Raw genomic sequence first — 22293 nt, forward strand, 5'->3', positions numbered from 1 at the left:
AACCCAAATGCCATTACATAAAGTTAACATTTAAATGCTGATTTGAAGTAGATAAATCTTATGTCACATGATAAAGGAAAAAGAAAGGAAATAAAATGAAGATACTTCCTTAGTACAAGTGTATACATACACAGACATGTTCCTAACAAAATAAGGAGGAGATAGGATCATTTCAGTCCTCATTTCTGCAGCTGGTTACATGGGCATAGCTGGTATTGATGACTACCTTCTTCTCCTACCCATTCTGTATTCCTTTTGCCTTCAGCAAGCATCTCAGCAGGTTGTGGTTTTTTACCTGGTGGAGTGACCCAAACATTCATTCCTAAGGGGTCTGGGCCCTATGTAGCACTGCCTGGATTGGACTGTTGTAGTTTCCCATTGACCTTAATCACAGGGCATGGTAATACTAAGAGTTGCCTGAAGGGATCTCCTGTATTCCTCGCATACTCTTCCTTACCTCCATTGTGGAGTAGTAGACTAACTTTATCTTGATAGTCCAGGTCAATCACCCCAGCCAACACTGCAACTCCCTTCTTAGCCTCTTGACTTAGAGGTAAAAGGAGCTCAAAGTGTCCAGGTGGCACTCTTAACTTCCAGTTTAGTGGAATCCTTGTTGTGTCTTCTGGTGGCAGCATTTTTCCCTCTGAAACTAACACCTCTAGGCAAGCAGAAAGTAATGTCTTGGGAACAGGAAGCAAAAATTTTGCTACTGGATAGCTAGGGGTGATGGTGAGTGGTGCCATTTCCACTTCTGCCCCTTGATTCCTAGACCTGTGAATCCTGGTTATGGGAGAAACAGTGCCATATATTGGACATTGATTCAGAGCATGCATAGCCTTCTGGAGAATTTTGCCCCAGCCATGCAAAGTATTGTCCCCTAGTTGGCATTGTAATTGTGACTTCAAGTGGACATTCCACTGTTCTATCAGTACAGCTGCTTCAGGATGATATGAAACAATGTTGTGCATTAGATCCTCCAACCTATTCACACTGCATAATTGAAACTTTGGACCCTTTGACCAAAACCACCCCATAGCTGGCATTCCCCATATGCTGGCTATCACCATTCTACTCTCTGTTGCCATGACTTTGACTTTTTTAGATGCTGCATGTAGTTGTAAGTGCCTCTCTTCAGATGATCATATGATTTTTATCCTTCATTTTGTGAATGTGGTACATAGCATTTATTGAGTTGCATATGTTGAACCATCCTTGCATCCCAGGCTTAGCTGATCATGATCCTTTTAATGTGTTGTTGAATTTAGTCTGGCTAATAATTTCTTAAGGATTTTTGGATCTATGTTCATCAGGAATATTGATCTGTAATTTTAATTTTATTTTCTTGTGATGTCCTTGTTTGGCTCTGCTATCAAAGTAATGCTGGCCTCATTAAATGAGATTGTAAGTGTTTCCTCCTTTTCAATTATTTGAAAGAGTTTGAGAAGGATTGGTGTTAATTCTTCTTTAAATGTTTATAGACTTCACCAGTGAAGACATCAGGTCTTGAGCTTTTCTTAGTTGAGAGTTTTTATTTCTGATTCAATCTGCTTACTCATTATTAGCCTGTTCAGATTTTCTATTTCTTCCTGATTCAGTCTAGGTAGGTTGTATGTTCCTAGGAATTTGTCTGTTTCTTCTGTGTTATTTAATTTGTTGATATACTGTTTTTCATAGTAGTCTCACAATTTTCTGTATTTCTATGGTATCCATTGTAATGTTTCCTCCTTCATTTATAATTTTATTTGAGTTTTTTTCTTTTTCTCCTAATTAGGCTAAAGATTTCTTGATTTATCTTTTTAAAAACAGTAACAGTGTCATTGACCTTTTCTGTTGTTTTTCTAGTCTCTATTTCATTTATCTCTGCTCTGATCTTTATTATTTTCTTTCTTCCTCTGTCTTTGGACTTAGTTTTTTTTTTTTTTTTTTTTTTTACTTTCTTATTGCTTCAGGTGTAAAGTTAGGATATTTCAGATCTTTCCATTTTCTTAAGGTAGGCATTTATCCCTATAAATTTCCTTCTTAGAACTGCTTTTGCTGCATCCCATAAATTTTCAATGCCACAAATTTTGTTTCTCTTCATTTTCCTCAAGATATTTTTTGATTTGCCTTTTGATTTCTTCTTTGACTCATTGGTTGTTCAGGAGTATGTTAATTTTCACGTATTTGTGAATTTTCCATTTTTCCTTCTGTTATTGAACTCTACTTTTATGTCATTATGGTTGGAAAAGATGCTTGATATGATTTCAATCCTTAAATTTGTTAAGATGTTTTTCTTGGCCTAACATATAACCTATCCTGGAGAATGTTCTATGTGCACTTAAAAAGAATGTGCATTCTGCTGCTTTTGGAAGGAACGTTCTGCACATGTCTGTTAGGTCTATTGGTTTATAGCATTTTGAAATCCACAGTTTCCTTTTTGATTTTCTGTCTAGGTGATCTATTCATTGTTGAAAGCATGTTGCTATTTATTTCTCCTTTAGTTTTGTTAATATTTGCTTTATAGATTTAGATGCACTGATTTTGGGTACATATGTATTTACAATTGTTATATCCTCTTAATGAATTGACCCTTTTACCATTATATAATGACCTTCTCTGTCTCTTGTGACAGTATTTGACTTAAACTCTATCTCATCTGTTATAAGGATAGCCACCTCTGCTTTCTTTTGGTTATCATGTGAATGCAATCTCTTTTTCACCCCTTCACTTCCAGCTTGTGTCTGTCCTTAAAGCTAAAGTTAGTCTCTTACAGGCAGCGTATAGTTAAATCTTATTTTTTATTCAGTCATCCACTCTGTCTTTTGATTGGATAATTTAATACATTTGCATCTAAAGTAATTATTGGTAGGTAAAGGCTTACTACTATCATGTTGTTAATTGTTTTCTGATTGTTTTATAGCTCCTTTGTTGCTTCTTCTTGTCTCACTGTCTTCCTTTGTGACTTAATAACTTTTTTGGAGCAATTTGCTTTGCTTTGGTTCCTTTCTCTTTATGTTTTGTATATCTACTACAGACTTTTTCTTTGTGGTTATCATGAGGTTTACGTAAAATATTTCATAATTGTAACCATCTGTTTTAATCTGGTAACAACTTCGACTGCATTTAAAAATACTGTATTTTAACTTCTCCTCCTCCCACATTTTATTACTTGTGCCATAGTTTATATCTTTTGTATGTTGTGTATTCATTAGCAAATTGTTGTAGTTATAATTATTTGTTAATACTTTTGTTTTTTAACTTTTATACTAGAGTTAAAAGTGACTGTTGCACAATAACAGTATTGGAGTATTCTGTATTTGACTGTATAAGAATACCTTTAATAGATTTTTATTCTTTCATATGTTTTCATGTTAGTTAGTGTCCTTTTGTTAAAACTTGAGAATTCCCTTTAGCATTTTTTGTAAGGCAAGTTTAATGGTATTGAAATCCCACAGCTTCTATTTGTCTGGTGATATGATTTGGCTCTGAACTTCCACCCAAATCGCATTTCAAATTGCAATCCCCAGGTGTCAAAGGAGGGACCTGTTGGGAGATGATTGGATCATGAGGTGTTTTCTCCCATTATGTTCTCATGATGCTGAGGGTGTTCTCATGAGATCTGATGGTTTAAAAGTGGCAGTTACCCCTGTGCACTCTCTCTCTCTCCTGCTGCCTTGTGAAGAAGGTACCTGCTTCTCCTTCACCTTCCGCCATAATTGTAAGTTTCCTGAGGCCTCCTCAGCCATGAGGAACTGTGAGTCATTTAGACCTCTTTCGTTTATAAATTACCCAGTCTCAGGTGATATCTTTTAGCAGTGTGAAAATAAACAATACAGAGAATTGGTACTGGCAGAGTGAGGTACTGCTATAAAGATAACCTGAAAATGTGAAGGCAACTTTGAAACCAGGTAACAGGCAGAGGTTGGAACAGTTTGGAGGACTCAGAAGAAGATAGGAAGATGTGGGAAAGTTTGAAACTTCCTAGAGACTTGTTGAATGGTTTTGACCAAAATGCTGATAGTCATATTGACAATGAAGTCCAGGCTGAGGTGGTCTCAGATGGAGACGAGAAACTATTGGGAACTGGAGCAAAGGTCATTCTTGCTATGTTTAGCAGAGACTGGCAGCATTTTGCCCCTGCCCTAGAGATCTGTGGAATTTTCAACTTGAGAGAGATGATTTAGGGTATCTGTCAGAATAAATTTCTAAGCAGAAAAGCATTCAAGATATAACCTGGCTTTTTCTGAAAGCATACAGTCAAGTCATATTCCTTCACAAAGAGATGGTATGAAATTGGAATTTATGTTTAAAAGGGAAGCAAAGCATAAAAGTGTGGAAATTTTGCAGCCTGACCATGTGGTAGAAAAGAAAAACCAATTTTCCAAGGAGAAATTCAAGCCGGCTGCAGAAATTTACATAAGTAACCAGGAGCTGAATGTTAATTGCCAAACAATGGGGAAAATGTCTCCAGGGCATTTCAGAGGTCTTCAAGGCAGCCCCTCCCATTACAAGCCCAGAGGCCTAGGAGGGAAAAATGGTTTCATGGGTCCCGCTGCTCTGTGCAGCCTTGGGACTTGGTGCCCTGTGCCCCAGCCAGTCCAGCTCCAGCTGTGACTAAAAGGGTCCATAGCTCAGGCTGGTGCTTCAAGGGTGCAAGCCCCAAGCCTTGGTGGCTTCCACGTGCTCTTGGGCCTGTGAGTGCACAGAAAACAAGAGTTGAGCTTTGGGATCCTCTGCCTGGATTTCACAGGATGTGTGGAAACACCTGGCTGTCCAGGCAGAAGCCTGCTACAGGGACCCAGCCCTCATGGAGAACCTCTATTAGGGCAATGCAGAGGTGAAATGTGGGGTTGGAGCCCACACACAGAGTCCCCACTGGAGCACTGCCCAGTGGAGCTGTGAAAAGAGTTCCCCCATCTTGCAGACCCCAGAATGGTAGATCTACTGACTGGAAAGTTGCGGGCACTCAGTGCCAGCCCATGAAGGCAGCCGTAGGGGCTGTACCCTGCAAAGCCACAGGGGCAGAGCTGCCCAAGGCCTTAACAGCCCACCCCTTGCATCAGCATGCCCTGGATGTGAGACAGGGGCTCAAAGGAGATTATTTTGGAGCTTTAAAATTTAATGACTTCCCTGCTAGGTTTTGCACGTGCTTGGGACCTGTGGCCCCTTGATTTTGGCCAATTTCTCCCATTTGGAATGGGAACATTTACCCAATTCCTGTACCCCCATTGTATTTTGGAAGTAACTAACTTGCTTTTTATTTTAAAGGCTCATTGAGGGAAGGGACTTGCCTTGTCTCAGATGAGACTTTGGACTTAGACTTTTGGGTTACTGTGGAATGAGTTAAGACTTTGGGGGACTGTTGGAAAGACATCATTGGTTTGAAATCTGAAACGGACATGAGATTTGGGAAAGGCCAGGGGAAGAATGATATGGTTCGGCTCTGTGTCCCCACCCAAATCTCGTCTTGAATTGTAGTCCCCACATGGGATTACATGGGAGGGGCCTGGTGAGAGGTGATTGGATCATGGGGGTGGTTTCCCCTGTGCTGTGATCTCGTGATAGCGAGGGATTTAAAAGTGGCTGTTTCCCCCACACATACACACTCTGTCTCTCCTATCACCTTGTGAAGAAGGTGTCTGCTTCCCCTCTGCCTTCCATCATGATTATAAGGCCTGAGGCCTCCCCAGCCATGGGTAACTGTGAGTCAGTTAAACCTCTTTTGTTTATAAATTACCCAGTCTCAGGTAGTATCTTTACAGCAGTGTGAAACTGGACTAACACATCTGGGAAATTCTTTTTCTCTCCTTCCTTTCTGAAGGACAGCTTTGCCTGATATTATATTCTTGGTTGCCAGGTTTTGTACTTTCAATACTTTGAATATATCATCCCACTCTCTCTTGGCCTACATGATTTCTGCTGAGAAATCCACAGATAATCTTATGAAGCTTCCCTTGTATGTGAAGAATAGCTTTTCTCTTGCTTCTTTGAAAATTCTCTCTTTGTCATGGTGAGGATCTCTCTCTCTCTTTTTTTTTTTTTTTTAAATGGAGTCTTGCTCTGTCGTCCAGGCTGGAGTGCAGTGGCGCGGTCTCGGCTCACTGCAAGCTCTGCTTCCTGGGTTCACGCCATTCTCCTGTCTCAGCCTCTGGAGTAGCTGAGACTACAGGCGCCCGCCACTACGCCTGGCTAATTTTTTTTTGTATTTTTAGTAGAGATGGGGTTTCACCATGTTAGCCAGGATGGTCTTGATCTCCTGACCTCATGATCCACCCATCTCGGCCTCCCAAAGTGCTGGGATTACAGGCGTGAGCCACTGTGCCCGGCTGAGGATCTCTTTATATTTAATCTAATTGGAGTTCTTTTGGGCTTCATAAATCTGAATGTTTATTTCATTTATTTCTCCAAATTTTGAGAGTTTTCTATTCTTATTTTTTAAAATAAGTTTCTGCAACTTTCTCTTTCTCTACTTCTTCTGGAACTCTTATAATGCATATTAGTTTTCTTTTTATTATTATACTTTAGGTTTTAGGGTACATGTGCACAATGTGCAGGTTTGTTACATATGTATCCATGTGCCATGTTGTTTTGCTGCACCCATTAACTCGTTATTTAGCATTAGGTGTATCTCCTGATGCTGTCCCTCCCTCTTCCTCCCACCCCACAACAGTCCCTGGTGTGTGATGTTCCCCTTCCTGTGTCCATGTGTTCTCATTGTTCAATTCCCACCTATGAGTGAGAACATGCGGTGTTTGGTTTTTTGTCCTTGCGATAGTTTACTGAGAATGATGTTTTCCAGTTTCATCCATGTCCCTACAAAGGACATGAACTCATCATTTTTTATGGCTGCATAGTATTCCATGGTGTATATGTGCCACATTTTCTTAATCCAGTCTATCGTTGTTGGACATTTGGGTTGGTTCCAACTCTTTGCTATTGTGAATAGTGCCGCAATAAACATACGTGTGCATGTGTCTTTATAGCAGCATGATTTATAATCCTTTGGGTATATACCCAGTAATGGGATGGCTGGGTCAAATGGTATTTCTAGTTCCAGATCCCTGAGGAATCGCCACACTGACTTCCACAATGGTTGAACTAGTTTACAGTCCCACCAACAGTGTAAAAGTGTTCCCATTTCTCCACATCCTCTCCAGCACCTGTTGTTTCCTGACTTTTTAGTTTTCTTAACAGTGTCCTATAAGTCTTGTCAGCTTTCTGCAATTTTTATCATTCCTTTTATTACTCTGACTGGGTAATTTCAAATGACCTGTATCTGAGCATGCTGATTCTTTCTCCTGCTCAATCTAGTCTGCTGCTGAAGCTGTTTGTGAATTTTTTCAATTCAGTCATTTTGTTCTTCAGCTCCAGAATTTCTGTTTGGTTCTTTTTTATGGTTCCTATCTATCTTTTTGTTGAACTTCTAATTTTGCTCATGTATTCTTTTCCTGATTTTGTTTACTGTCTATCCATATTGTTTTGTAGCTCATTGAGCTTTCTTAAGGCAATTATTTTTAACTCTTTGTCATGCAGTATAGATCTCCATTTCTTTAGGGTCACCTCCTGCTGCTTTATTTCCTTCCTTTGGTGGTTTCTTGTTTCCCTGATTATTTGTGATCAATGTGGCCTTGCATTGAAGTAGGCACCTATTTCAGTCTTTACGTACTAGCTTCAGCAGAGAAAGCCATTCACTAGTCAGATTGACCAGAGATTGTGGGTGGCCTGTCTGTTGGGGTCTATGCACAGGATTTCTGCTGGAGTTCTAAGGTGGGCAGGGCTGGATTCTGGGTTCATTCACTGTGGTTGTCTGTATTCTGTGCACAAGGACTGGTTTGAAGCATGGATCCTTGGGGGCTGACTTGGCACTGAAATGAGCCCTAAGCCTGAGTCTGCAGGGGTCAGCCTAACATAGGGATCACCTGGCACCTGAGTTCATGGGGATAGGCCTGTTCCTGAGTTTATTCAGGCTGTCCTGGGACCAAGGTCCACTGGGGTGAGCCCAGCATCTGGGTCCACATGGCCCAGCGTGGATCAAGATCTCTGGAGGCTGACCTGGTGCTGGATCTGCAGGGGATGGCCTGGATTCTAGGCCCGTGGGTACCAACTTGGAGCCTTGGGTTGCTGGGGCTAATGTGGAGGCTAGAGTCTTGGGGGCCAGGCTAGAGCTGGAACAGGCCTGAAGTCTAGGTCTTCTGTGGCCATCTTGGAGCCTGAAGCCCCAGGGGCTGACCTGGTCTGGGGTGAGCATGGGGCTAAGGCCACAGAGGCCGGTCTGGTCTGTGGCAGGCCTGCATCCTGGTGCTGGGGTTTACTGGAGTGGGCTTGGTGCTTGGGATCTGTGGTGAAGTTGGGCGCTATCTTAACTGCCCCTCCTCCATGCAAGAGGGTATCTCTCTCCATACTGTGCTGCCCAGGCTTGAAGGTGGGGTGACACTGGTAATGTGAAATTGCCCTTCCTGTACACTTCAATGTGTCTTTTCTTATTTCTGTGTTGCAACCAGGTGGTATAACCTCTCACCTGATTCCTTAGCTCTAGTGAAGTTATTTTCGTGCATGGTTACTTGTTCAAATTGATGTTTTTGCAGGGGATGAGCGCTAGAAACTCCTGTTCTGACAAACTCCTATTCCTATTCTTGCTGACATCACTCCCTGAAATAGTTAATATACTTAACAGCTGAACACGGATAGGATGTTCATGGAATATGTTGACAGGACAAAAAGTTGCAACTGTTGGCAGAAACCCAAAGTCAATATTGAAGCCGAGCAGAATATCGCCTGCAGCGCCACATTAGAACAGCTCGAAGACCGTTCATTTTTAAGTGACAAGAGACTCACCTCCAAGAAGCAATTGTTTTCAGGTAGCAAATTTCTATTATTCTGATTGTTTCCAAATAAACTATAATTTTTAAAGTATAATTTTTTACTTTATGAGAAAATTAGTCATTTATATTCTAATTTCCTGAGGAGAGTATAGGTAATGTTCCTTTATGTAGAAATATTTAAATGTAAGACGATTTTAAATCAGAAGGAATATTTGATTGATTTAAAATTTTTAAATGGGCTTTAATATTTTCAGAGGTTTTCTTTACTTAGGGATTTTTGGACTGACATTATTGCCATTATTTATTAATTTTATTTTTGCCCAAATCAAGAGGTTTCATAATTGTTTACTCCCTCTCTACCAATTCCCTTTCCAACATTACTAGCCACAGAGTTGGCCAATCAACAATAAACACAACAGTAGTCTGGAGGTCTCAATTTGTATCTTGGGAAGCATTATAAATTTTCCAACTCTCTAGACACAAATGTACAAAAAAAACCCCTTGTTTTCTATACCAGTAATTGTGTGCTTTGTCTTGCAATTCAGACATTTACAAAAAAATCTAAATCACCTTAAATTAAGATTTATGTTAAATGTGGTCTAAAACCAGCAGAGTTATGTATTGTTTTCTTTTTTAGAATGATTTTATTCAAGCAAGCAACTTATTTCATTTCCTTGTTTGCTACAGTTTCCTGTGGTAAGTGAATTATCTATAAAACATGGAATTCAGGCTAAGACAGGAGTAGCCCAGCAAGTGGCACCACCCCTGGAGAAAGCTATTGAACATACAGCTTCGGGGATGGAGATAGTCCCTGATGATTCAGGACACGTGTCTATCTAATGTTCCAGAACAAGGACCACTTGCCAGATATATTGCTCTAGACATAGGTTGCAGACCAGAGGAAGGAGCTCAGAAGTAGGAATATGTTGGGACTTGTGTTAACAAAAACTTCTGTTCGCAGATAACATTCTGCAAAGCAAAACTCGAAACAAAAAAATAGTCCTCTATTTTGATTATCAACATTAAAAAATTAAACTTTATCTGAAAATTCTAAAGAATGCTAGGCATTTTACAGTGTCTAGGTCCAATCCAAGTATCTGTTAGGTACACGATACATAGTTTTACTCTGGACCGCTAGGGAACCATTTCAAAAATGAAGGTGCCTGGTTTAAATTTAACTTAGCAAACCAGGCATTTGGATAGTTCTAGGTAAATAGCTTTCAACACCAGATTTCGATCTCATTTCTCTATTAATTTCATTAATTTTTGGAGAATAAAAATGATTCTGGACATTTCATTAATCATTGTAGAGGGAGTTTTCTCTGTGTCCCCACAAGGCATGATTCTGGGTCTACGGTGACTTAACAGGGCCACACAACAATGAGTATTTAACTTTCCTCTCAGATGTATGGCTACAATAAACATCTGTAGGTAAGGTTTACATTCGTAAAGAGACTTTTTTTTCCAGGAGAAAGGCTTTTATTCCCCCTAAATCACAACTCCCCTGTGTCTGTCCCTCAACCCTGATTGCTCTTCTAAACGTAGTTTACAAACCCATGTGCAAAGCCACTGAGAGCTGAGAAGGAGCATAAGCCAGAGACACTGGGAACCACGGCCAACTCCAGGGGGTTTTTCGTTTTTTTCTTTTTTTTTTGGCAAAATAAATCATGATTATGGCTAGGAAAATTAGGGATGTAAATAAGCAAAAAATTAGAAACTACATATTGAATGTAGGCCCCAAATTCAGAAACAGTCATCGTTAAACATCTTTTGTTTAGTCTTTCAGATATTTTTCTACATATGCATATTTGCGCATTTCACAAAAAAGAGTTATTAACTATGGACACTCTTTGACTTGCATTTTCCACTTACAGCTGTCTTTTGGTGCAAATAAGTAATATTTTTTGGAGCTTGCTATTCTTGTCTTTTTATGGTATTTTTGTGTGCACACTCTTATGCACTTATTCAGTTATTTCTGTAGAATACATTTTTAAAAATAAAAATATTAGATTCAAAGGTATGAATATTTTTGAAGGTTTTATGGTGTGGCATCATGAAATTATCTTTCAGAAAGGTTACTCCATAGCTGACTTTTTCTGCCAGGTAATAAGAGTGCTCATTTACCCCACTTAGGCCAACTCTAACAGGCTTCTGTTGCTTTGCATCCTGACATGTTTATCTTTCTGGAAACAGAGTCCTAATTTATTTCTGCAGAGCTACTGCCTCTCAGTTTTGGTCCATGTGGTTCTGGTGACTCTGATTCTTCTGCTGAACCAGGAAGTGCACACATCCTCCTGGCTGCAGTGACCCAATCAGAGCCAACGTCTTGCAACGAAGCTTTTGTTTAGACATCTAGAAATAAGTCTCTTACTTTTTTCTTTTTCCAATTTGACTTGAAACAGAAGAGAATACAGAGGCCTGAGTTGTTGGTGCTATTTTGCTACTACGTGGAGCTTGAGAGTAATGGTAACACCATGACTGGAGCTAGCAGAAGGAGACATATCGTCCACTGATGCTATCAGTTGAGCACAATGTCCAGTTACTTTTTAAGCCAGATTCACCATGGGCTTTTTGGGTCCTGAACCAATAGATTTCATTTGTTTTCAAGCCACTTTGTACTAGGTTTTCTGTCGTTTGCAATCAAAACCAGTATACAAACACTGGTTATTTAATTTTTCGTTTTTGCTAATCTCATGGATAAAATGGCTTCTAGTTGTTTTAACTTGCCTATATTGTGATTCCTCCCATTTTCATATACTTATCACTTCTATTTCTTTTGTAAATTATCTTTTCACATTTGTCATCTAATTCTTTAAAATTAGAGTACTTTTCTTCTCATTATTGTTTATGGAACTGTTAAGCCTGAATAACCTGCCCAAAGTCCATGGACATGGGGGCCCATGTAAAAGCTTTGAAAGCCACCATCATTATGAGATAAATTCTATAATAGTACTTTACATATGCTCCAAAATACAGCACAGACACAGCTGTAATTGTCATGATCATCATTATCATCATGATCACCAACTTATGAGGATAAGCAAGAACACCTACTAGAAGTTTCTTTCCATTCAGCAACAAAGTTGGTGTCTTTCTATTCACTCCCTTCCCTGACTGTCACATGGCAGTTCACAGAGGCTCAGTTGCAGAATGAGAAGCTCTGGACCAGGACCTGCCATTGTGTGCATCCTTGCTTGTGAACTGGGGGCTGGAAGAGGAGTGACTGCTTGATAATTATGAGTCAGTCAAAACCACCAACTGTCTGAAAAAAATAGGCCTTTTTGTAACTAGTATTGTCAGTAAACCAACTCCTGCATGTTTTGTACATACGTGAAATCTAGGCAATACACTTGTATTCCCAAAAGCTTCCTTGAAGAGATCTGTGCTCTTTTCAAATATAAACCTTACCCAAGAGGTAGTCATCTTGGCCACACCTCTGAGAGGGAGAGAAGCAGTCTTGCTGTGTTGGATGGTCATAATGGGGCTCAGGGCCAGAATCCCCAGGGGGTAGGATAGTGCAGAGAAGATGGCACTCTCCAGTGCTTAATAAAATGCACGTGGTCTAAGCTGCCCATTCCCTCAAAGGCAATAAAAATAGGTACTATTTAAATTGAAGAGTAACTACTGCCCCAGGGAATGGCCAGGTTGTCATTGGAATAGCCATGGTTAATGGTCAGTTGATGACTGAAATGAATGTGCTACCTGAACAGGAAAGCTTATGAAGCACACTTGGAACAGAGTCTTTCCAGGTAAATCCAAATTTACAAATTAAAGCCAGTAAAGACACCTAATTCTCTACTATTATGTGGGGTGCAGTGTGTTCTAGAGCTGGGAATAATTCCAAACAGCAAATAGTTCAAAATTTATGTTCAATTTAGCATATGCATGTATTTGTTTAAACCGTCTTAAAAATGAGTAAAAAATATTGTCAGTTTGCTTGAATCATACTGAGATGAGGAATAATATTTAGCATTGCATGCTAAAAAAGGACACAGGATTGGGAGTCAGGGCTGGATGACTGTCACAGGACTTTCACTAACTGTGTGGATCTTGGGCAAGTGTGCCCTGAGATTCAGTTATTTAACTTTCTTTTAAAAAACATAATCCAGATGCAGATAATAAAGCCTGCCTCTAACTTCCCTTACAGAATTGTGAGAAGCTGGTGGAGGTGTTTGTTACAAACATGTTTTGAAAATAGAGCAAATATTATTCTTTTTAAGGCATGATATTTTCATAGCATGTCAGGCAGCAGGGAAAACCTAAGTTAGGATTTTATTTTATTGTGGGGGATTTATGTGCAAATTATTGTGCAATTTAATGAAAATAAGCCAATTTTTTATATAGAAGTACCCAGAAAATTAAATAACACTATACATTGTTCAAATAGTTGCCTTAATATATTTTATTTTCTCAGCATAATTAGTTATATTATACAGGTCTTTGAGTAGTCAGTGGGAGAAGTTAAGAAAGCAGATATCTTTTTATTAAAATTATTATTTGAATTATCCCAAATTAATTTTAATGGTTCTATCCCAGGATGTCTGACTCAACTATATGAAAACACCTTCTTCAGAGGTGGGGATGTAGCTTCCATGTACACCCCAAATGCCCAGCACTGCCAGATGATGTGCACATTCCACCCAAGGTGTTTGTTATTCAGTTTTCTTCCAGCAAGTTCAATCAGTGACATGGAGAAAAGGTAAAAGTTGGTATTTCATTATTGGAGAAGGCATTTTTCAAAACTGAATCAGTTTTATGCAAAAAGGTGTAGTATAACTGAGAGTTCTTTCTCAAACGGGGTTCAAGGACCAGCCTCAGCAAAATCCCTTCAAGTGGTTCTTAGAAACGCAGATTCCTAGGCCACAACCCAGATGTGCTGAACCAAAGTTTCTTGGGACTAGAAATCTACATTTTAAACAATCACTGTGTTTATTTAAAGTAGTAGAAGCTAGTCATTTTCTATTCAAAGCCTCAAAATGCTTGAATATCACTGGGCTAAGAGACTGTCTCAAGAAAAAGTCTAACAGGTGAGCATTACATCTGAATGAAGAAACAGAATTAACTGTGTGACCCATGATCACATTAGTGGATAGCACAGTCTGAAGAAAATAACATAAGACAAGCATTTTGCTGAGAATATAATTGAGAAAGATCTAGAACTTGTGATTTTGGGACAGGGCAGATCTAAATGGTGCCTAAAGTGAGCCAGTTTGGGCACCTACAGCATGATGCTATGTATGGTATGTGTGTGTGTATGTGTGCTTGTGCTTGTGTGAATATGTATTAACTGGAAATTTGTAAAAGTATTGGAAAAATAGTACTTACAAATTTGATTTTGAGATGGAGTCTCACTTTGTAGCCCAGGCTGGAGTGCAGTGGCGTGATCTCGGCTCACTGCAACTTCCACCTCCCAGGTTCAAACGATTCTCCTGCCTCAGACTCCCAAGTAGCTGGGATTACAGGCACGCACCACCACGTCTAGCTAATTTTTGTATTTTTAGTAGAGACGGGGTTTCACCACATTGGCCAGGCTGGCCTTGAACTCCTGACCTCGTGATCTGCCTGCCTCCACCTCCTAATGTGCGGGGATTACAGGCGTGAGCCACCGCACTCAGCCGTAATTACAATTTTTATTAGGTCAGAGAGATGCTTATTAATCACGAGCCACAGTTTTCATCTTAATGTTTTTTCATTTTGATTAATATCTAGAATAAGGTTTTCTTTGTTGTTCCCATTTCCATATTCATAACTGTTTTCTCATCTTCACTGTATGTGAGTTTACGAACTAGAAATCGGACAGTCATTCTCTGATCCTACATGTTAAACTTGTAGAGAAAACCCAGATTGTATGTGAGGATCATCATATTAAAAGTAGAGGTAGGTTCTAGAATTCTTATAAATAATGAAATTAACATGAAGGTTGACATTTAAGACAGAGGGAAGTCTTCCATTAAGTACAGACTACAAGGAGTTAATAAGCAAGATGAACACGATATACAGATCCAGCTCTTATCACTAAGTTAACCTTTTAAGTAAATGAAAGTACTTGCAAAAATAATTACCAATGGAGGACATAGTTGCCTGAAAGTTTAAGAACACAGGAAAAATCATTAACGCTTTAATATGGTTGACTTCCTGTACTTAAAAAATGAGAGTGTAAAGAAAACGCAATGCTGAAGTTAGATATTATGGGGATGTTATAAAATTACCTCTAAGAGTGTCCTTTCCAGCAAGTATTGGGGAAGCTATATTATTTTCCTTGTTCCTGGTTTTGTTAGTGTATAGAAAATGCTAGACATTTCCTCAATGTATGTTTATTTTTCTACTTCCTAAGTAAAGCTACTTTTAAAACAGGTTTGGTTGCTTCTTGAAGGATAGTGTTACAGGAACCCTGCCAAAAGTACATCGAACAGGTGCAATTTCTGGACATTCCTTAAAGCAATGTGGTCATCAAATAAGTGGTAAGTTGTGAATTTCTTAGCTACATTTGAGTTAATATTGGATCTCCCTTAGAACAGCTTTTGCTCAAAGTTCGTACTGCTACAGCCTTTTGGAAGGCATCACTCATAAAGATGGGAGATGGGGCAGTATTCTGGACACAAAAGAGGGACCCATATTCATCTGGACACTTCTATTGTCTTTATCAATCAACACATACTTAATGAGCCTCTATTATTTATGAGGTTAGCACTCAAGTGTAAGATTTACAGAAAATGAATCCAAATAATCGTGTCTCCTTGTTTCCAGATACGAATTGTTAAGAAAACACTAGGGAACATCTCTCTCAGGTTCACTTGAGGGTAATTTTTATATCAGTGATTCTCAACCAGCAGTGATTTTGTATCTTCCATTAGGGGACATTTGACAATGTCCGGAGACATTTTTGGTGGCTACAACTAGGGAGGATGCTATTAGCATTTACTAAGTAGAGGCCAGAATGTTTGAATGCTGCCCAGCATTCTACAGGGCACAGGGCAGTCGTCCACAGCAAATAATTTTCTGGCCCAAAATGTCAACAGTGCTGACATCAAGAAACTCTGTGATATACCATTAGGCCCAAATTGAAGAGCTGAATTCTGCAAATCTTGTTAAGAATATTACTTCTTAAAGGAAACTTGAGGACTAGGATGCTAGAGAACTTTGATTCTAACATCTGAAGCTACTGATGTCTTGGGAAACAGTTTCCAACGCTATCCTAATAAATTTAAGACAAATGAACTATTTCTCAAACATGACTGGGACTGATCAGAAAGTGAAAAGTGCTGAAAAGATTCAACTGATGAGTTGTCAGAATCTTAAAATAACTGTGCTGTTATTCTGCATATGACTATATATCATTACTATTTTATTTTCATTATGCACAATTAATTTTGTAGGTTCAAATTTCAGATGTTTTTAAATTTGTCATCCTTTCCTCCCTCGCTGATACCACCCCTTCACTACATACACACTTTGAGCCTGCTGTTTGCGTTTTAACCAGTTATCAAAGGACGGCAATGCCTTCATTATAAATCTGGGCCTGACTTAGCCAGTATAATAGGTGTAGTCTACCTGAGGTGGAGTACATTTCCTATTTTAAAAGATCAATTTGTATGTTAATCTAATTTGGTATAAGTTACTCGAGTAAGTGCTATTTCCGATTGTTGTATCTTGTAGCGAAATTTAAAGAAAAAGTAATATTGTGCCTTTCTCAATACTCCTGTTATTGTTAACATATTCTAAAACTCAGTGTTACTCACTTAGCTTGCTTTTAATGTTTTTTCCTAACTTCATCATCTTAAAGTGAAAAATTGTTCCCAAGTACATAAAATCTCTACACTCGAGAACAATTCTAGTCAAAAGCATTTAGAGCTTTCATATGAACACTTAAAAAGTTTTTATTTGTAAGAGTCCCATCCCAACTCTTAGCCTATTCTTTCCTCACATGCAGAAAAATAGGAAAGAGACTTCATTTCCACAATCTTCAAATTCCTGTGTTTAAGAACCACAGTGAATAATCCACCTCCCTGCCCAACTCAACATACTGTCGTATAGTTTTCCTGACAGTTTGTATATTTTCTGTCTTTCCCACCCTTAAATTTAGTTTTATGACTTCAACCATACTTCTTAGGAGTGGAAAGTTATCTATAGTAGATTATGGTTTATTCCACATAATCTTGGGGAATAAAACTTTAAAAAAGTATACAGTTTATACTCCTGGTTACATTACTTCCTTAACCAAAAGTCTAACCAAGAAATTTGAATCTTTTTCAAAAAAAGAGCCTAATTTTGCTTCACTGTCTGTGAAAAGAATTATCTGTATCTTTTGCATGTAAGACAAATCTCAATGAAAAGGGTGCTTAAATAGAAGTTAACACTATTTTAAAGCAAGAATGAAAGTGGTTTCACCATGTGTAAACAACTTTCCACATTTTGTAATGATTGATCCAGATGCAATTTGTAATCAGACAGGAGAAGTCGAAAGCAGAGAAATAACACTGGGAGATAGAGAAGCTCCTTCATTCAATGCAAAAGGTCAAAGGCACATCAGTTGCTTTAATAATGCAAACCTCAGCACACATTATCAGTGTCCTCATAATTATTGCCTTGTTTATTTCCCACTGCTCACTGATAATTTCAACGTGAAATTTGCCTGCATTGCTGCATGCATCGTGCAGTTTAAGAAGTGAAGTAACCCAATTTCAAAGCTAGTGCTTTAGGGAAAATACTGGATTGTATTTACTTCAAGCAGAGTTCGATAATTTATGGACATAATAAAAATTTTAAATCCCTTAATTAATATAGCAGTTGCCAAAACTGGGCTATTATCCTTCTAAACTACCAGCCCACATGGTGGTGGGTATCGAATCTACCTCTGGAAAGAAAATGGACTGTATTTGCTCTATGTATTTTTCTTGTACAGCTTGCCACCGAGACATTTATAAAGGAATTGATATGAGAGGAGTCAATTTTAATGTATCTAAGGTTAGCAGTGTCGAAGAATGCCAAAAAAGGTGCACCAATAACATTCGCTGCCAATTTTTTTCATATGCCACGCAAACATTTCACAATGCAGAGTACCGGTGAGTACAGTTCAAGGTGTTTGTTCTTTGTATTGGTGCCTCCAGGATTTCACTGTGTTCTTCATAACCTCTTTTGTTCCCGAACTAAAAAGCAAACAGGGCTTTTACTCCTAGCCACTTTCCTCATTTACTTACTCTATTTTATTTTTTTATCTTTTATTGATTGATTTATTGATTGATTGATTGATTGATTGATATGGAGTCTCGCTCTGTCGCCCAGGCTAGAGTGCAGTGGCGCAATCTCAACTCACTGCAACCTCCGCTTCCTGGGTTCAAGCAATTCTCCTGCCTCAGCCTCCCAAGTAGCTGGGATTACAGGCGTCCGCCACCATGCCTTGCTAATTTTTTTATTTTTAGTAGAGACGGAGTTTTACTATGTTGGTCAGGCTAGTCTCGAACTCCTGATCTCGTGATCCACCCATCTCGGCCTCCCAAAGCACCGGGATTACAGGCATGAGCCACCACGCCTTGCTCTTCATTTTTTAATCAACTGATTCATTTAATTTCATTTGTTTCTCTACTCTTTTCCCCTGGCATGTAATTGTACTGCATCTTCAAAGCCTGGCATCCTCTTCTCCTACTTCTCCAAAGCTGATTCTTTCAGGTCTTTCCTCAAATACCATCCCCTCCAAAAGGCCATTTCTGAGCATTCTCTTTTAAGTCACACTCAGCTCTGTTTATTTCATTCATAGAGCTAATCACAATTTGATATTAACTTGTGATTTTTTTTTCCTTATTTTTAAATCTTATTTTTATTTGCATAGATGTATGGGGTACAAGTGTCATTTTGTTACTTTGATGTATTTTACAGTGGTAAAGTCTGGGCTTTTGGTATATCCATCACTGGAGTCATGTACATGGTACCCACTAAGCAATTTTTCATCACCCACCACCTTCCCACCTCTCTATCACCTTCCCAGTCTCTACTGTCTATCACTCCACGCTCTACTCACTTTTGGTGTCATTTTTCCTGAAGTCATTTTCTGAAGTCTGTGTCATTTTTCGCTTTCCTGAAGCGAATTTTGGTGTCATTTTTCCTGAAGTTCCGTTTGCCCCACACATAGGCCTATAACTATAACAATATCACTGTACCTATAACTATAACAATATCACTGTCCTATAACTATAACAATATCACTGCCCTATAACTATAACAATATCACTGTCCTATAACAATATCACTGTCTAAACTATAACAATATCACTGTACCTATAACTATAACAATATCACTGTCCTATAACAATATCACTGTCCTATAACTATAACAATATCACTGTACCTATAACTATAACAATATCACTGTCCTATAACAATATCACTGTCCTATAACTATAACAATATCACTGTACCTATAACTATAACAATATCACTGTCCTATAACTGTAACAATATCACTGCCCTATAACTATAACAATATCACTGTCCTATAACTATAACAATATCACTGTACCTATAACTATAACAATATCACTGTCCTATAACTATAACAATATCACTGTACCTGTAACTATAACAATATCACTGTCCTATAACTATAACAATATCACTGTACCTGTAACTATAACAATATCACTGTCCTATAACTATAACAATATCACTGTCCTATAACTATAACAATATCACTGTACCTGTAACTATAACAATATCACTGTCCTATAACTATAACAATATCACTGTCCTATAACTATAACAATATCACTGTCCTATAACTATAACAATATCACTGTACCTGTAACTATAACAATATCACTGTCCTATAACTATAACAATATCACTGTCCTATAACTATAACAAATCACTGTCCTATAACTATAACAATATCACTGTCCTATAACTATAACAATATCACTGTCCTATAACTATAACAATATCACTGTACCTATAACTATAACAATATCACTGTCCTATAACAATATCACTGTCCTATAACTATAACAATATCACTGTACCTATAACTATAACAATATCACTGTACCTATAACTATAACAATATCACTGCCCTATAACTATAACAATATCACTGTCCTATAACTATAACAATATCACTGTCCTATAACTATAACAATATCACTATATACCTATAACGATATAGACACCTCGCGGTGTCTCCCACCTGATTCTCACCCTAACTCTCCCTTTACCCCTTTGCGAGGGGAAGGATGTCCATTTGATTAATAATGCAAACTCCTAACCCACTCATTATCAGGGTCTTTGTTTTCCCACTGTCCATCTGAATACTAACTGTTACCTGCACTGCTCCCTGCGAAGCAAAGTAACCTCTTTTCTTCCCGTTCAGGAACAATTGCGTATTAAAGTACAGTCCCGGAGGAACACCTACCGCTATAAAGGTGCTGAGTAACGTGGAATCTGGATTCTCACTGAAGCCCTGTGCCCTTTCAGAAACTGGTAATTGTAGGACTACTTCACTTTGTGATTGTAGTAGGCAGAATGAGAGCCCCCAGAGACGTCCCTGTGCTGAGCCCTGGGACCTGTGCGTGTGTTCCCATAGCTGGCAAAAGCGTTTCTGTCAATGGGATTCAGTTAAGGGCTTTGATGGATGGGGAGTTTACTCTGGATTTTCTGGATGGGCCCAGTGTACTCACAGGGTTGAGTGCTCACAAGGCTAATAAGAAAAAGAGAGAGGCAGGAGGGTCAGAGCCAGAGAGGTTTGAAGGTGTTACACTGCTGGCTTTGTTATAGGTACAGTGATATTTTTATAGTTATAGGTACAGTGATATTGTTATAGTTACAGGTACAGTGATATTGTTATAGGACAGTGATATTGTTATAATTATAGGTACAGTGATATTGTTATAGTTATAGGTACAGTGATATTGTTATAGTTATAGGACAGTGATATTGTTATAGGACAGTGATATTGTTATAGTTATAGGTACAGTGATATTGTTATAGTTATAGGTACAGTGATATTGTTATAGTTATAGGGCAGTGATATTGTTATAGTTATAGGACAGTGATATTGTTATAGTTATAGGACAGTGATATTGTTATAGTTATAGGACAGTGATATTGTTATAGTTATAGGCAGTGATATTGTTATAGTTAAGGGCAGTGATATTGTTATAGTTACAGGACAGTGATATTGTTATAGTTATAGGTACAGTGATATTGTTATAGTTATAGGGCAGTGATATTGTTATAGTTATAGGGCAGTGATATTGTTATAGTTATAGGACAGTGATATTGTTATAGTTATAGGGCAGTGATATTGTTATTTATGATATTGTTATACAGGGCAGTGATATTGTTATAGTTACAGGACAGTGATATTGTTATAGTTATAGGACAGTGATATTGTTATAGTTATAGGTACAGTGATATTGTTATAGTTATAGGACAGTGATATTGTTATAGTTATAGGACAGTGATATTGTTATAGTTATAGGACAGTGATATTGTTATAGTTATAGGTACAGTGATATTGTTATAGTTATAGGTACAGTGATATTGTTATAGTTATAGGACAGTGATATTGTTATAGGACAGTGATATTGTTATAGTTATAGGGCAGTGATATTGTTATAGTTATAGGACAGTGATATTGTTATAGTTATAGGTACAGTGATATTGTTATAGTTATAGGACAGTGATATTGTTATAGTTATAGGTACAGTGATATTGTTATAGTTATGACAGTGATATTGTTATAGTTATAGGAAGTGATATTGTTATAGTTATTGGTACAGTGATATTGTTATAGTTATAGGACAGTGATATTGTTATAGTTATAGGACAGTGATATTGTTATAGTTATAGGACAGTGATATTGTTATAGTTATAGGACAGTGATATTGTTATAGTTATAGGACAGTGATATTGTTATAGTTATAGGTACAGTGATATTGTTATAGTTATAGTTTTTTTTTTTAAGTATATTGTTATATTAGACTGTATTGTTATAGGACAGTGATATTGTTACAGTTATAGGACAGTGATATTGTTATAGTTATAGGTACAGTGATATTGTTATAGTTATAGGACAGTGATATTGTTATAGTTATAGGACAGTGATATTGTTATAGTTATAGGTACAGTGATATTGTTATAGTTACAGGACAGTGATATTGTTATAGGACAGTGATATTGTTACAGTTATAGGACAGTGATATTGTTATAGTTATAGGTACAGTGATATTGTTATAGTTATAGGACAGTGATATTGTTATAGTTATAGGACAGTGATATTGTTATAGTTATAGGACAGTGATATTGTTATAGTTATAGGACAGTGATATTGTTATAGTTATAGGTACAGTGATATTGTTATAGTTAAGGACAGTGATATTGTTATAGGACAGTGATATTGTTATAGTTATAGGACAGTGATATTGTTATAGTTATAGGACAGTGATATTGTTATAGTTATAGGACAGTGATATTGTTATAGTTATAGGACAGTGATATTGTT

General features: G+C 37.9%; 1 protein-coding gene across 6 annotated transcripts in view; it reads left to right on the plus strand.

Moving 5' to 3' along the window:
* The window catches only part of LOC100594044 (plasma kallikrein), a 40609-nt gene that overhangs the window by 4597 nt on the left and 13719 nt on the right, over nucleotides 1-22293 (plus strand). For 2 of the 6 annotated variants that reach the window (XM_030816408.1, XM_030816407.1), the window contains 5 exons: nucleotides 9439-9497; nucleotides 13338-13500; nucleotides 15156-15262; nucleotides 17704-17863; nucleotides 20161-20270. In XM_030816408.1, coding sequence (XP_030672268.1) covers nucleotides 9439-9497; nucleotides 13338-13500; nucleotides 15156-15262; nucleotides 17704-17863; nucleotides 20161-20270 — 599 coding nt within the window. Of the gene's footprint in view, nucleotides 1-7123; nucleotides 8838-9438; nucleotides 9498-11303; nucleotides 11323-13337; nucleotides 13501-15155; nucleotides 15263-17703; nucleotides 17864-20160; nucleotides 20271-22293 lie in introns of those variants that run through there. The other 4 variants (XM_030816410.1, XM_030816409.1, XM_030816411.1 and 1 more) reach the window with 4 other exon arrangements.

Source organism: Nomascus leucogenys, chromosome 7b, assembly GCF_006542625.1.
Source record: "Nomascus leucogenys isolate Asia chromosome 7b, Asia_NLE_v1, whole genome shotgun sequence".
Lineage (NCBI taxonomy): Eukaryota > Metazoa > Chordata > Mammalia > Primates > Hylobatidae > Nomascus > Nomascus leucogenys.